Source organism: Hypanus sabinus, chromosome 11 (genome assembly GCF_030144855.1).
Source record: "Hypanus sabinus isolate sHypSab1 chromosome 11, sHypSab1.hap1, whole genome shotgun sequence".
Taxonomy (NCBI): domain Eukaryota; kingdom Metazoa; phylum Chordata; class Chondrichthyes; order Myliobatiformes; family Dasyatidae; genus Hypanus; species Hypanus sabinus.
Window position 1 is genome coordinate 55,853,660 of NC_082716.1, and position 15,301 is coordinate 55,868,960.

Below are 15,301 nucleotides of genomic sequence, written 5' to 3' on the forward strand. Positions count from 1 at the left end.
ATTTATATCCTGAAATTCTTCTCCACAAACATCTATGAAAAGAGTGCCCCAAAAAATGAATGACAGTTAAATGTTAGAACCCCAAAGATACCCCCCGAAGCCCTCACTCTCACACATAAGCAGCAGTAAATCAATGACTCCCCCGCCCACCATCAGCAAAAAAGCATTGGCTGTCCCCTCCCCCCTATTGAGCAGTCAAGCGTGCAGGAAAGCATTAATAGAGACATATTTGCAGTACCCCAAAGACCCAGTATTCAACATACCCCAGGTGCTCTCTCTAATAAGGGCAAAAGAGGTGTCCGTTTCACAGTGAGAGGTAATACATAGCAAAACAACTTGCTGATTTATGGTGTTAAGAGTCTGTTGCATCACTTCTTCCGAGCTCTGTGCCCAAAAAACTCGGGTCTCTTGGCACTCGGGCAGCGATGGCACTGGCCTTGAATCTGCTCACTTCCAAAACCACGAAAATCTGGCACCTTGAAGGCATACTAGTCTTTCTGGCTGCATCTTGGCTTGTCTGAAAGTGGCTGGTCATGAGGTCCTAAAAGTGGGTCCCATTTCCGCAAAGAACCAGGTCAGGGTCTTCAAAAGAACCTTGAAAAGGAAAGAGAGATCAAATATAGAAATAGAGCTGTTTCTGAGATGCAAGCAAAGGAGTTGCTGTTAGGTGCCATTGTTCTAAGCTCTGCCCAAAAAGCTGAGGTTTGTTAGGTGGTGAGTTTGTTGCTCTAAATATTGGGGAGTTATAGATGATTAAAGTCTGAATGACACCCAATATTGAAACATGCTGATTTAGTTTTTCCAGAATGTAGAGCAGTGACTTGAAGTTGCCTTAACATATATGAGTAAGTAATGTTGCACTGTTTGAATAGTTTCAAATTCAATCTTGGCATAGCTGAGGGATTGAATGTTTTCTTAACACTATTCTTCAATGAATTTAAAATCTGCATTTCTTTCTTTCTTTTTTCTTTTTCAATCTTTTTATTAAATTTCATATATAAAAAAAACAACACATAATAATGAACAGATTACAAATTCAATAAACTTGAAATTACATTAGTAATAGGATAATAATATCCTATTAAACATCAATCGACAAAAGGTACATAAATCAATCAAGTCTATATAAATATATATGAAAAAAAAACAAAAATAATCATCGAAAAAAGAAAAAAAAATTGAAATTATATATGAGAAAAAATATATATTGAAAAAAATACTAAACTAAACTAACATGGGCAATAATAGCACTTTATAAATATATAAAGGTGTCAAGAAAAGAACTCCGGAACTCCATACCTGAACAAGGATAAGTAGAGAAAAGGATCTGAAATAGGCCAAATTAATTCATATGGAAGTGTCGAATAAATGGTCCCCAGGTTTCTTCAAATTTAATTGAAGAATCAAAGATAGTGCTTCTGATTTTTTCCAAACTCAAATAAGAAATGGTTTGGGAAAACCACTGAAATGTAGTAGGAGGATTTACTTCTTTCCAGTTTTGTAATATAGACCTTCTGGCAATTAATGTTACAAAGGCAATCATTCGTCTGATTGAAGGGGAAAACTGATTGCCATCTTCATTTGGTATACCGAAAATTGCAGTAATAAAATGGGGTTGTAAATCAATATTCCATACTGAGGAAATGACATCAAAAATGTCCTTCCAATAGTTATGTAAAGTGCGACATGTCCAAAACATGTGAGTCAATGAAGCCACTTCTAAGTGACATCTGTCACATTGAGGATTAATATGCGAGTAAAATCGGGCAAGCTTATCTTTAGACATATAAGCTCTATGTACAATTTTAAATTGTATTAAAGCATGTTTAGCACAAATAGAAGAGGAATTAACCATTTGTAAAATTTTTTCCCATTTATCTGTTGATATATTACATCGAAGTTCTTTTTCCCATTCTTGTCTAATTCTATCCGATATTTCTGGCTGTATCTTCATAATCATGTTATAAATAAAAGCTACTAATCCCTTCTGACAAGGATTAAAAGTAAAAATCAAATCTGAAAAATCCGATGGAGTTGAATTAGGAAAAGACGAAAGAATTTTATGTAAGAAATTTCTAATTTGTAAGTATCTAAAAAAATTAGATTTAGTTAATTCAAATTTGTTGGATAGTTGATCAAAAGACATCAAAATACCTTCAAAAAAAAGATCACGAAAACATTTTATACCTTTCCTTTTCCATATACTAAAAGCTTGATCTGTCAATGAAGGTTTGAAAAAAAAATTACATAAAATAGGGCTGTCCAGAGCAAAGTTTTTCAGATTAAAGAATTTGCGAAATTGAAACCAAATTCGTAGTGTATGTTTAACAACAGGGTTAGATATCTGTTTATTGAATTTGGCTAAATCAATAGGAAGAAAAGAATCAAGAACGGAAAATATAGAATATCCCTTAACCTCACTACATTCCAAATTTACCCACTGTGGGCACACAGGTGAATCCAAATCTAGTTTCCAGTACATTAGGTTACGAATATTATTCGCCCAATAATAAAATCTAAAGTTAGGTAAAGCTAGACCACCATCTTTTTTAGACTTTTGTAATTGCCGTTTGCTTAACCTAGGATTTATATTTTGCCACACAAATGAGGAAGTTTTTGAATCAATATTATCAAAAAAAGATTTAGGAATAAAAATTGGTAAAGCTTGGAATAAATATAAAAATTTCGGTAAAATCATCATTTTAATAGCATTAATCCGACCAACTAAAATAAAGGAGACCATCTTGTAGTAAGTTGTTGAATTTGATGAAGCATAGGTAAAAAATTCAGTCCAAATAAATCTTTATATTTCTTGGTGATTTTTATACCTAAATAGATAAAGTTATCAGTAACAACTTTAAATGGCATCCTATCACTCAATAAGGTTTGCGCGTTTAAAGGGAATAACTCACTCTTATCTAAGTTTAGCTTATAACCAGAAAAGCTACCAAATTGAGCCAACAAGGATAAAATAGCAGGAATAGACCTACTAGGATTAGAAATATATAACAATAAATCATCAGCATAAAGCGATAATTTGTATAACTTCTCATTACGGGTAATACCAAAAATATTAGGAGACTCATGAATAGCAATAGCTAAAGGTTCTAATGCAATATTAAATAATAAAGGACTTAAAGGACAACCTTGTCTCGTACCACGAGATAATTGAAAAAAAGAGGATCTATAATTATTTGTAAGAACAGAAGCAACAGGTTTATAATATATTAATTTAATCCATGATATAAAATTAGGACTAAAATTAAAGTTTCTCAATGCATTAAATAAATATGTCCATTCAACTCTTATCAAAGGCTTTTTCAGCATCTAATGAGATAACACATTCTGGGGTTGTAGGTGATGAAGTATAAATTATATTAATCAATTTTCTAATATTAAAAAAGGAATACCGATTCCTAATAAAACCAGTTTGATCTTCTGAAATAATCTGTGGTAATACCTTTTCTAATCTAATGGCTAAAATTTTTGTAAGAATCTTAGAGTCTACATTTAATAATGAAATAGGGCGATAAGATGCACATAAAGTAGGATCTTTATCTTTTTTAAGAATTAGAGAGATAGTAGCTTCATAAAACGATTGAGGTAGTCTCTTCTTAACAAACGCATCATTAAAGATTTCACATAGCCAAGGAGAAAGCAATAAAGAAAAAGTTTTAAAAAATTCTACAATAAAACCATCGGGACCAGGAGCTTTCCCTGAATTCATTGATGAGATAACCTCTCTTATTTCATCCATAGAAATAGGAGCATCAAGCAAGCTACAATCTTCATCTATCAGTTTAGGAATATTCAAGTTATTAAAAAAATTATCCATCGTAAACCGGTCACCGTCAAATTCTGATTGATATAAAGATTTATAAAAATCTTGAAAAGTGTTATTGATTTCTTTATAATCAGTAGTTAAATTACCGTCTTGTTTACGAATTTTAATAATTTGTCGCTTAGTCGAAATAGCTTTTAATTGATTAGCTAACAATTTACCAGTTCGATCACTATGAATATAAAATTGAGCCCTAGTCTTAATTAATTGATTCTCAATTGAAGAAGATAATAATAAACTATGTTCCATTTGAAGCTCAACTCTCTTCTTATAAAGTTCTTTGGTAGGAGTAACGGAATAAATCTTATCAATTTCTTTAATTTTATCCACCAATAAAGCTATATCTGAATATCTTTGTTTTCTTTTACCAGCGGAATATGAAATAATTTGTCCACGAATAAAAGCCTTGAAAGAGTCCCAAAGTATTCCTTTATCAATCTCTTCATTATAGTTTGTTGAAAAAAATAAGACAATTTGTTGTTTTATGAAGGTAATAAATTCTGGATCTTGAAGCAAAGTAGCATTAAGTCTCCAAGATCTAGTATTGAAAGAAGAGTCCGGAATCTTGATAGATAACTTCAAAGGCGCATGATCCGAAATAGCAATAGAATCGTATTTACAATCAATAACATCTGTTAATAAACGATGATCAATAAGGAAATAATCAATTCTAGAATAACTATGATAAACATGTGAAAAAAATGAAAATTCTTTATCTTTAGGGTTCAAAAACCGCCATATTTCAGTAATTCCAGAATCAACCATAAAAGAATGAATAAGTAAAGCTGATCTATTCGGAAGAGTTCGAATAGGTTTAGATCTATCCATCGAAGGATTCAAACAACAATTAAAGTCTCCACCCATAATCAACATATATTCATTCAAGTTAGGAAGAGAAGTAAATAAACGTTTAAAAAATTCAGGACAATCAAAGTTTGGAGCATAAATATTAACTAAAACAACTTTCCGATTAAAAAGTGAACCAGTTATCAACAAAAATCTACCCTGTGGATCCGAAATAATTTCATAATGTGTAAACGAAATTGAGGCGTCTATAAAAATAGACACACCCCTAATTTTAGCGGTACAATTTGAGTGAAATTGTTGCCCTTTCCAGAACCTAAAAAAACGTTGATTATCCTCCCTCCTAATATGGGTCTCCTGTGCAAAAATAATATTAGCGTTCAATCTATGGAATACTTTAAATATTTTTTTACGTTTAATCGGATGATTTAAACCATTAGTATTCCACGAGATAAAGTTAATAGATTTATCCATCATACCAATATTAATTGTGTGTATCATAAAAGGTTAAAAAGACACATAACCCACAATTTAGGAAGAAGGAAAATTGATTCAGGAGCAACCGGAGATCCTGACACCTCAACAATATTAACAATTTAAAGTCAGCCCATAAACTAAAAGCAAAAAAATAAAAAGCAAAAGCGTGAAAAAAGATCCCTCCCCCCTCCCCCCACCCTTTGAAAGAAAGCCAAGCGGCAGGCGCATAAACTAATACTAAAATTACCCCCATTTCAAGATGGCAGCTCCATAAGAAAATTTTTTTAAGAAAAAACTATATAACACCCTAATTAAAATATAGAGTTGCAAAAAAAAAAAATATATATATATATATATATATACCTACATATATATACATACATATACATACACACACACATCAGTCAAGTCAAGAAAAAAAACCAAAATCGTAAAACCAGAAAAATCATTAATAAAAAAAAATGAACATTAAAGTTTAAAAATGTAATACACCTTTAAAAAAGAAATTCCATATTCAGATACAAAGATGACGTTTCACAAGCCAAGACTTATGGGAAGAAGAAACGACATTTTGAAAAAGCCATATTACAAAATATGAATATAAATTCAGCAATCAAAAAAGTTATCAAAATAGAATTTTTTTTTTAAAAAAAAAGATTTAATAGACACTATAACATATATAAAAAAAAGACTAAAAAAAAAGAATTCAAAACCTTTGTTCCATTTCTAAATACAGGCAAGCAAATAAACGCTTATAAAAAGTAAAGACTTATGGGAAGAAGAAACGACATTTTGAAAAAATAATTCATGATTACAAAATACAAACGTGTATAAAAAAGGATATTATAAAAATTAAAACAGCATCTATAAGCAATAATAATAGTAGTAAAAAAAAAACCCAGACCTATAGCCCAAAATAAAAAGTTATAACCCAACTTCCAGGGTTAAAACTTAAAATGAAATGGCATCCTCTCTCCAAAAAAAAATCTTCAATGTAACTCATAGTTCAAGTTGCACTAGAGGATCGATATTCTTCAACAAATTTCTTCGCTTCTTCAGGAGTGTTAAAAAAGTGTAGACTGTTGTCGGGCAGCACAATTCTAAGCTTCGCTGGATACATTAAAGCTTGTTTAAATCCAATCGAATGAATCTCTGCCATCACTGGTTTAAAAGCGATCCTGGCTTTCATTACTTCATACGAATAGTCCTCAACAATTCGAAATGAGTAATTTTTGTAGGAGATCATACCTTTTTTACGAGCTAACCGAATTAGAAGCTCTTTCTCACGAGGATAATGAAGGCGAACAATCACCGCTCGTGGTTTATCAGGCACAGACGAAAACCTCGCAACTCTATGAGCACGGTCAATAACAGGTTCATTTTTCAAACCTTCACCACCGAAAATTTCCCACAGTAATTTAGAGAAAAATTCAGTTAAATCACCGGACTCAACTTTTTCGGGAATTCCGATGATGCGCAAATTCTGTCTGCGAGAACGATTTTCAAGATCAGTAATTTTAAACTTATACTGATCTAAAGTTTTAGCAGTCGACTCTATCTTCTTCTCTAACACTTCAATTGTACGTGCTTTTTCACAAATTGATTGTTCAAGAGTCGTGATCTTATTTCCAAGCTGCTGAACCTCTAACGCCTGCGACTGAAACTTAGTTTCAAGCGATTTAACAACTCCTTCAAGATCGGATATTTTCGAAGTAATCCTCCTTTCCAAATTTAACAGTTTACTGTCCAATTTACCTTCTAGTCTGCCTTCCAGACCCGCCAGTTTAGCATCCAGTTTAGCATCCAGTTTAGTATCCAAAAGACCAGAAATTGCGTCGATGGATACAGGATCCTTAGCCGATTTCTTACTTGTAGCCATTTTAGGTTTGACAAGATTAGATCAAATATTATTTTAGGAAAAAAGGGTCAATCAAAGGTAGCAACTCATATGATTAAGTTCGAAAAGATCTCAGTTGAAAAAATAAAGAGCGCCTAAAAGGCAGATGCTTACGTCGCCATCTTGAAACTCCACCCCCCCTGCATTTCAGCTAAGTAGGATGTCCAAAATTGTAAATAGGATATTAGTTTGGGGGAATCACTGTGTTCAGCACTTAGGCTGCATCCACAAAAAGTGAGATTTCTCGGCTAACCATTTTATTTCCTGTCCCCATCCCTTTCTGACATGTTGGTCCTTGGCCTTACCCTTCTTCCATCCTCTTCAATTCCCCACTCAGCCTCTTAGCTCCCCTCCCCTGTCTTTCACTTTGTGCTCCTCCCTTTCTTACACCTATCACCTCCCAGCTTCTTACTTCATTCCACCCATCTGTCTTCACCTGCGACTTAGCTTGTCCCCTTTCTCCCCCACCTTGTTCTGCCATTTTTTCCATTTTTAGTCCCGATGAAAGGTTTCTGCCCAAAATGTCGACTGTCGATTCATTTCCATAGATGTTGCCTACCTAATCTGCTCAGTTTCTGCAGCATTTTGTGTATGTATATTTGAAATAGTAAAACTGCAATTCTTAGATATTTTGCATATATTCCAGTGGTTTCATATTAGTTGTAGATTTGAAGTTGCTTTTAGGATGAATTTCTTTTTTGTCTAGTCCTTACTTTTTGAAGTGAGTGTTTGTTTATTGTGGCATCTTAACATGTACACAAGTTTCACAAGTTTGTGGTGCATTTTTTAAAAGTCATTAGCAATTCCACATCTGAGAAGTAATGTTTAGAAAAACATAATGGAAGAGTGGTTTACTGAAGATTAGTTTTAATCTTCAGATTTTTCTCCATAAGAATCCAAAATGAGTGGAGAATAACTAATAAATTCTGTAAGAAATTCATGAAAAACCACTTCGAGAAAGCATTGGAATTTTTATCAGACGTAGCTTTCTCTTGAGTTCATGTCTGCTAAGTTAGTGCATTGGGGAGAAAAGACAGGATAACACTGATAGAAGGATATGCATAAATTGGGATTCTATGGAGCTCTAATTGAAGTGACTGTACTGTTCTATGTTTTGTGTTACAGTTGATTTATTGCCTAGTGTGGGTGTTAGTTGTTCATACCTAAATACTTGTTCACACTGTGTTCTGCATGCAAAAATGGATTAGAGTAGGAATGAAGTTTTGCAATCATGAGGACATATCCCCATCTGATATAAAAGAAGGATGGACTTTGGTACAGATGGTGGGCTGACAACAGTGGTGTCTCGTACGGATGTTTGGTTGGAAGGAGATTAGTTGACCATAAACTAATGGACTGAGGGGCCTGTTGCTGTCCTGTAATGTGTTTATATAGACTTGAAATTCTGACCTGCCTTTCTTGTATGCTGTTCCAAAAACAATGCTTTCCCAACCTCCTCGTGCTTAGTATGTCCTTGATGAATCCAACTCAAAGATCACTGCAAGAGGCAGTAAAATTGCATTTAGCTCTACTGCAGTATATGTAATGTATTACGTTACTGCTAATTTAAAGTTGGTCTTCGTGTATGGCCTTTTAGCTCATTTGGTTGTACAATCTGACCTTTCTATTGCATAGCAATGGCATTGCACAGAACACCATAGTTGATTTAAAATTCAGTAAAATTCTAATAATCTGACATTCTTGAAACCTTGGTTGTTGACTAGAAGCTTAATGCGACAATGTCCTTTTTATTTACAATGTTGCAAAATAGAAAATAAAATTTTCATAAAACATAATTAGGTTGATCAGAATTTCAACTAATTAAAAGGGGTTGAATTGCGGTCTTTCTCTCTTTGTTTAAAAATTCTGTTTCCTTATTCTATTGGCAGATTTATTTAGTAAACATGTTTTACTACCTGTTCGATAGGTTAATAAGGTTTTGCTTTCCATTACAATGATTTAAAAACTGTTAAGATTCAGAAAGCATTTCTTGTAGTTTCAGATTGATACTTGGTAGTCCTGACATTCATCTTGATGGTATTATAGTGTCTGTGGTATTGTTATTTTTAAGCAAGTTGGGTCAAAAAATATTTTGATTGAGGGTATGAATAGGGTTATTTTCACTGGTCATTAATTTGAACAGAACCAAGCTTTGAATATGCAAAAGAAGCATACGTAAGCTTTAGAATGCTAAAATCAAATAGTGCCCTGAGATGTTTTTATTGTTGTGTTCTGCATTAGTGTGTCAGTAGAAAAGAGCAAAGTTCAGATTTCCAAACACTCATTTTCCAAAAAATTCAAGATTATGGAAATTTTTTTTTGTATTTTATTACAGAAAGTAACATGGGCCACTTTCCCAAAAAACGTGATTATTTTGTAGGTTTCGAGGCTAGTGCATAATTAAACATGAGATAGTGAGATGAATGAACTAAACTGAGTAACTCAAACAGAAACAATGTAGAAGTCGTCAAACTGGGTGAGGAACAACCAAATCAAAAGGTGAGGGTGTGACAGGCATGACTGTTTAACCTTTAAGTCATTAATTTGTGTGCCATGGAAAGTTTGAGTATAGCAACAAAGCTCAAGGTGGTAATGCTGCACCTGCAAAGTCTCTCCCAAGCAGACATTTTGCAGCAGACCGGAATTTCAAGAGGTACTGTTCAAGCTCTTCTGAAGCACAAAAAAATGGGAACGGTTAAGGACCAAAAGTGCAATAATCAGCTACGGAACCTGAGAGTGGCAATGAGCAATACATCGAACTGATGTCCCTTCTAAATTAAAAGAAGTCCAGCATTGCTATCAGCTCTGAACTCAGAAGCCACTGCAACCCAAGAACACTGCTCTGTAATCTGGAGAAGACTTGTCAGAAGTGGACTTCCATGAGTTGTTGCTGAAAAGCCATTCCTCCGAAGTTGAAACAAGGCCAAGAGACTATGCATAAAAATGCAAGGATTGGGGTGCTGAACAATGATAGCAGGTGCTTTTCACTGTTGAGTCAAAATTTGAAATTTTTGGCTTGAACAGGATATAGTTTGCCCGTAGAAGAGCCGGAGAGTGCTCCATGCAGCCAACAATGAAGCATGATGTAGATTCCCTGTAAGATTGGAGCTGCATTTGTGCAAATGGAGTTGGTAAATCTGGTCAGAATTGATGGAATTATGATTATCTTTGACAGGAACTTGGAAACACATGTACTCGGAGAATTGCACAATGGAAATGTTTACGTTGCTTAGGGAGCACTTGAGCTTCTGGATAGTTTTGATGGTTGGTCTGAGGAAATGCTTTTGGACTAGAGTGATTGATCTCTGATAGCAACAATCTTCCTTTGTGGAGGCATGACTTCTGACTGTTCTAGTTTTCCTATTGGTGCTCTGATAACCAGTTTTATTCCTTGAGACTATACGCTCTTATACTGACAAAGGCCGGGAGGTATGTTGGTGAGTGCTGTTGGCAACACCTTCTTGGACTTGTAATTGAGAGTAAACTAATGGGGCACTAAATAGATTTTGTGATCAGGACCTATAAACATCTTTCCATGTTGACAAGTAGGTTCTTAAGTTGTAGCTATTGGAAGGAACAGCTTGTCTGGTGGTGCAGCCAGATCCAGTGCTTTTGGCTATTTCTTAAAGCTGTGGATAGTCAAGATTAGCTTGTGACTGACTTTTTAATGACTATCTCGATAGCAAAGGGAGATGGATCATGCCCATTGTATTTCCAGATGAAGTGGTTCAGTTTACATTCTGGGTTTTGCCTGAAGATGGGTGGTTCTTGCATTCACTACTTTTTAATTTCCACTACAATTCAACTGAAGAAGTAGGGCTTTTAAATGATCTGAATATCTTTTTCAAACTGTGCAGCATCACCAGGTTGGTGCCTTATGATTGGGTATATCTGATGCAACCCCTGGCATACCTATTGCCTTTATTGAACTAGAGTGGTAATAGTGCTGATACATGAGGCAAGCTTGTGCTGGTGAACACTGCTGTTTGTAGACCAGAGTTCCATGGATTCCCAGTTGTCAGATAAACTTTGGGTTTATTCATCTGGCATAACAGAACACAATGATGGACATTTTGCTCTCCATCCTGCAATATTCCAACTCTCATCCCATGCACCTTTGTTGCCTTTAGTGTTTAGAAGCCAATTTGTTTCCTTTAAATATATTAAATAACTTTACTCCACCCACTTTTGGTAGCAAAATCAGCATCTGTGGAAAAGTTTTCACTTTGATCCTAAATGTCATTTGTATCCTTGAATACCCATTTCATTTTTCTATCAAATGAATCAACCCAGTAACTTCATATGATGCTCCTACAACCCAGAGCAGGGATTTTGCAATAAATGGCAAGAATCAGGAAGATACAGTGAGACCTAGGTGTACAGATACAAAGTGGAGACACAGAGGGTAAAGAAGGCATGCTTGTCTTTAACAGTCAGGGCATTGAGTATAGGAGTTGAAAAATGATTGCATGTGTTCAACTTGTCAGACACGCAGCTGTCTTGAGTATGTATAGTCACTTGATGTGTTTTTTTCATTTTTCTGCCAAGTGAGAAGGCTTCACTTCAAAGATGGCTCCAATTACAGATTGCTTAAGGGATGGCAGGACATTTAAATTAAAACTTGTATATATTAATGGGACTGATTCACACACTGACATTGCAACTATATTTACTCTTTAATATTCAAATCTTTGGAGATAATGTTTAAGCAACAGTATATTTTGGAAATCAGTAGCACTTTTGTGGAAGCAATTCATTCAGATGTTAACATCAATTATCTGTTGCATGTTTGTAGATATTATGGTGAGCATCAACATAGTGTACTTATTAGCATGGGATAGTACATCATGGTATAACGTTTAATTTTCCACAATATAGTCGGCCCCTAGATCGTGACAGACCACTGCGTGGACGTGGAGGTGGAAGAGGGCGCGGACGAGGTCGTGGTTTGGGAAGGAGTGATGGTTTTGACTCGCGTGGAAAACGTGAATTTGACAGACATAGTGGAAGTGACCGATCGTAAGTTAATATTGACTTTGTAAGATTTTTAACTCTAAATTTTATTATATTGAACTAATAAATATTGAAAATGTTAACTTTAATATGAAGTGTAACTAGCTTGTACTTGCTAATACGCTCTAAATTAAGTAATAGTATAATGGGTGCCAATACAGGCAGTCTCCAGGTTGTGCGATTTCTGTTCTTGCAAATTATCTGTAAATTAATATTTATTTTTCTATAGTTACCTACATTTGTCTCTGCATAGACTTGTAATAATTATTTCATTTTATTGACTAATCACTGTTAACGTTATCCATAATTAAATTAATGGAATATATATGCTGTACCTAGACTTTAATGAATTCCATAAACATTAGTAGCTTGAAAAAGACTTAACTTTACGCATATTTCCCTACATTTTTAGATTTCTGCAATTCAGGACTTTCCTTACTTAGTGAATCCCTGTATTTAGAAATGCAATGCAAGTATTTTTTTAAAAATGAGTAATTATGTATATACAGCAGATATATAGAGAGAATAGTTTCTCTTCCAGTAGCCTGAAACCAGAGGACAAACGGGGTGGCGGTGGTTCACACAACTGGGGAACTGTGAAGGATGAACTTGGGTTAGTATGAAAACCTAATTACCTAATTATTTGGCTTTGCATGTAGTTTCACTTTTTTGTCGTAAAGATTACTTGACTAAACTTTTCTGTTACCTTCTCCGACTATAGTGAACTTGATCAATCTGCTGTTAGTGAAGAAGTACCTGAAGGAGATGAGCAACAGGTAGCCGATTCTGAGAACAAGTGAGTATAAGAACAAAATTCTGAATTTAATTTTTTCATGAATCTGCTTAATGAGTTGAAAATTACTTAATAATGAAGATTAAAATCTTGTTCTGAAGTGCCTTATCACTTGACTCATTCTTTGGTTATTTTTTTGTTTGCTTGCCGGTGGTTAAACCCTTATCTATATCTTACTTAGCTCTAAGCTTCATTATCACAATCCATTCTTGGTTGGCATCTTCTTTAGTGCTGCTTTCCATGTATTTAAGATGATCCAAAATTCTGCTTTTGTCCAAAGTTGAATAATCACCCTTTTTAGTTTTTGTGGGGAGAAATTACTGGGAGTCAGAGAAATCAAAATTCATGCTATCTGGCTGGCAGCTACCCAAACAGAAGTCTGCAAAATGGAAGAAAATCAATTTCTCTAACTTCTGGGTAATTTTGTTTCACTTTTCTCTCTCTCTCTCTCTCTCTCTCTCTCTCTCTCGCTCTCGCTCTCGCTCTCGCTCTCGCTCTCGCTCTCGCTCTCGCTCTCGCTCTCTGTCGCTCTCGCTCTCGCTCTCTCTCGCTCTCGCTCTCGCTCTCTCTCTCTCTCTCTCTCTGTCGCTCTCGCTCTCGCTCGCTCTCTCTCGCTCTCTCTCGCTCTCTCTCGCTCTCTCGCTCTCTCTCGCTCTCTCTCGCTCTCTCGCTCTCTCCTCCCCCCCCCCCCCCCCCCCCCCCCGCCAAGCTTTGGCTCCCCTCTGCTTATCACCTCTCCGTGGAAGCCTCTTAGTTTAATTTCTCCCATGGCACACTCTCCTCTCCTATTTCTTCAGCCCTTTAGCTTTTCCACCTATTATCTCCCAGCTTCTCACTTCATACCCTTCTTCCCTACCCCACCTGGTTTGACCTATCATATTCTAGTTTGTACTCCCTCTCCGCTCTCTCTCTCTAACCCCCCCTTACTTTCTTATTCTGCTTGTTTCCCCCCTTCATTTCCAGTCTTGATGAACGATCTCTGAAACATCAACTGTTTATTACTCTACTAGATGCTGCCTAGCCTGTTTTGTTATTCCAGTATTTTGTGTTATATTGAGAGTATAATGTTCATTACGAATAAAATTAAAACTTAGCCAAGAATATGAAAATTTCAGTTGTCAAAATCTGATTACTGACAGGAATCTTGTACAGTGCCAGGAATAGACTTTAAAGTTGAATAAAAATGAATGTGTCTGTATAGTGTTCCTGTAAGTCACTATTGTCTTGTGTATTTGATATACTGTTGCAAACTAAACTTATCAAGAAAAAGGACTTAGTGCTTTCTTGCTATTTATGATGCATGAACTCTTCTTGGGCTTCCAGCTGGGTCCATGTATCAATTTTAACTGACATTTGGATGACAAACTCCAGCACCTTCATCAGGGATGATGCCTTGGCATGTCTAGTCCAGTGTTGTATACAGTTAGCCCTCCTTATCCACGAAGGATTGGTTCTGGGACTCCTTGTGGATACCAAAAAATGTGAATGCTCAAGTCCCCTATTTAACCTGTCTGAATGCGCTGGACCTTAGGACCTAGCGGAACATCTGACATTGACCACGGGCGTCTATCGAACACCCAGCCCGTATCTCACCCGTCAGACCCTGAAGCCCTCCTCATATACCCCCCTCCACAAGCACTGCACCTGTACCTCCGTTCCCGCACCAGCTTGACCAGCATAACAAATCAATGTATTTATTTAACCTGTTCAGTGCTGTGGACATTAGGACCCGCCGACGGTGCTCTGAATCCGTAGTGTTTCTGTTCATGAAAATAATCACGATCACGATGGAAAATAAAGTGGAAATAGTAAAGTCATCAGAAAGAGGTGAAATGCCATCAGTCATTGGAAAAGCGTTAGGCTACATCGGTCAATGATCTGAACAATTTTAAAGGATAAAGTGAGAAAGACACTGCCCCGATGAAAGCTACAATTATTACTGGGCTTTGGGTTTTTGATCCTCCACGTCAACCAGGCACGGATGGAGAGCGCGCTTGGGAGCAATGTGTTACTGGATCGAACTCGGAAACTTGTATTCCCGAGCCTGACACTGAAACATACGTTCTTAAGTGCTTTATATGCATAGAATTGTAAAATGTATACTATATACTTTTGACTGACGCTAAATACCGGATGTACCTGTTCCGACTTAGTAAGAGAACTTCCGATTTTTTTCTGATCCCAGTCCACAATAACCTATGCACATCCTCTTGTATACTTTAAATCATCTCTTGATTACTTATAATACCTAATACAATGTAAATGTTATGTAAAATAGTTGTTATACTGCATTGTTTAGGCAATAACGACAAGACAAAAAGTCTCTACATGCTCAAACAAGTGCTAGAACATCACTTCCAGGTTTTCTTGATACGTTGTTGGTTGAATTTGCGCATGCTTAACTCACGGATAAAGGAGGGCTGACTGTACGCTCAACTTAGTCCTCAACCAATAGCTTTCTCCTGTCTTGCCTTAT

General features: G+C 35.7%; 1 protein-coding gene across 2 annotated transcripts in view; it reads left to right on the top strand.

Annotated features, from left to right (window-relative positions):
- The window catches only part of LOC132401977 (SERPINE1 mRNA-binding protein 1-like), a 48,773-nt gene that overhangs the window by 18,892 nt on the left and 14,580 nt on the right, over positions 1-15,301 (top strand). Inside the window, exons 3-5 of one of the 2 annotated variants that reach the window (XM_059984368.1) lie at positions 11,898-12,038; positions 12,562-12,645; positions 12,754-12,828. In XM_059984368.1, coding sequence (XP_059840351.1) covers positions 11,898-12,038; positions 12,562-12,645; positions 12,754-12,828 — 300 coding nt within the window. The remainder of the gene's footprint in view (positions 1-11,897; positions 12,039-12,561; positions 12,646-12,753; positions 12,829-15,301) is intronic. The other variant, XM_059984369.1, reaches the window with a different exon arrangement.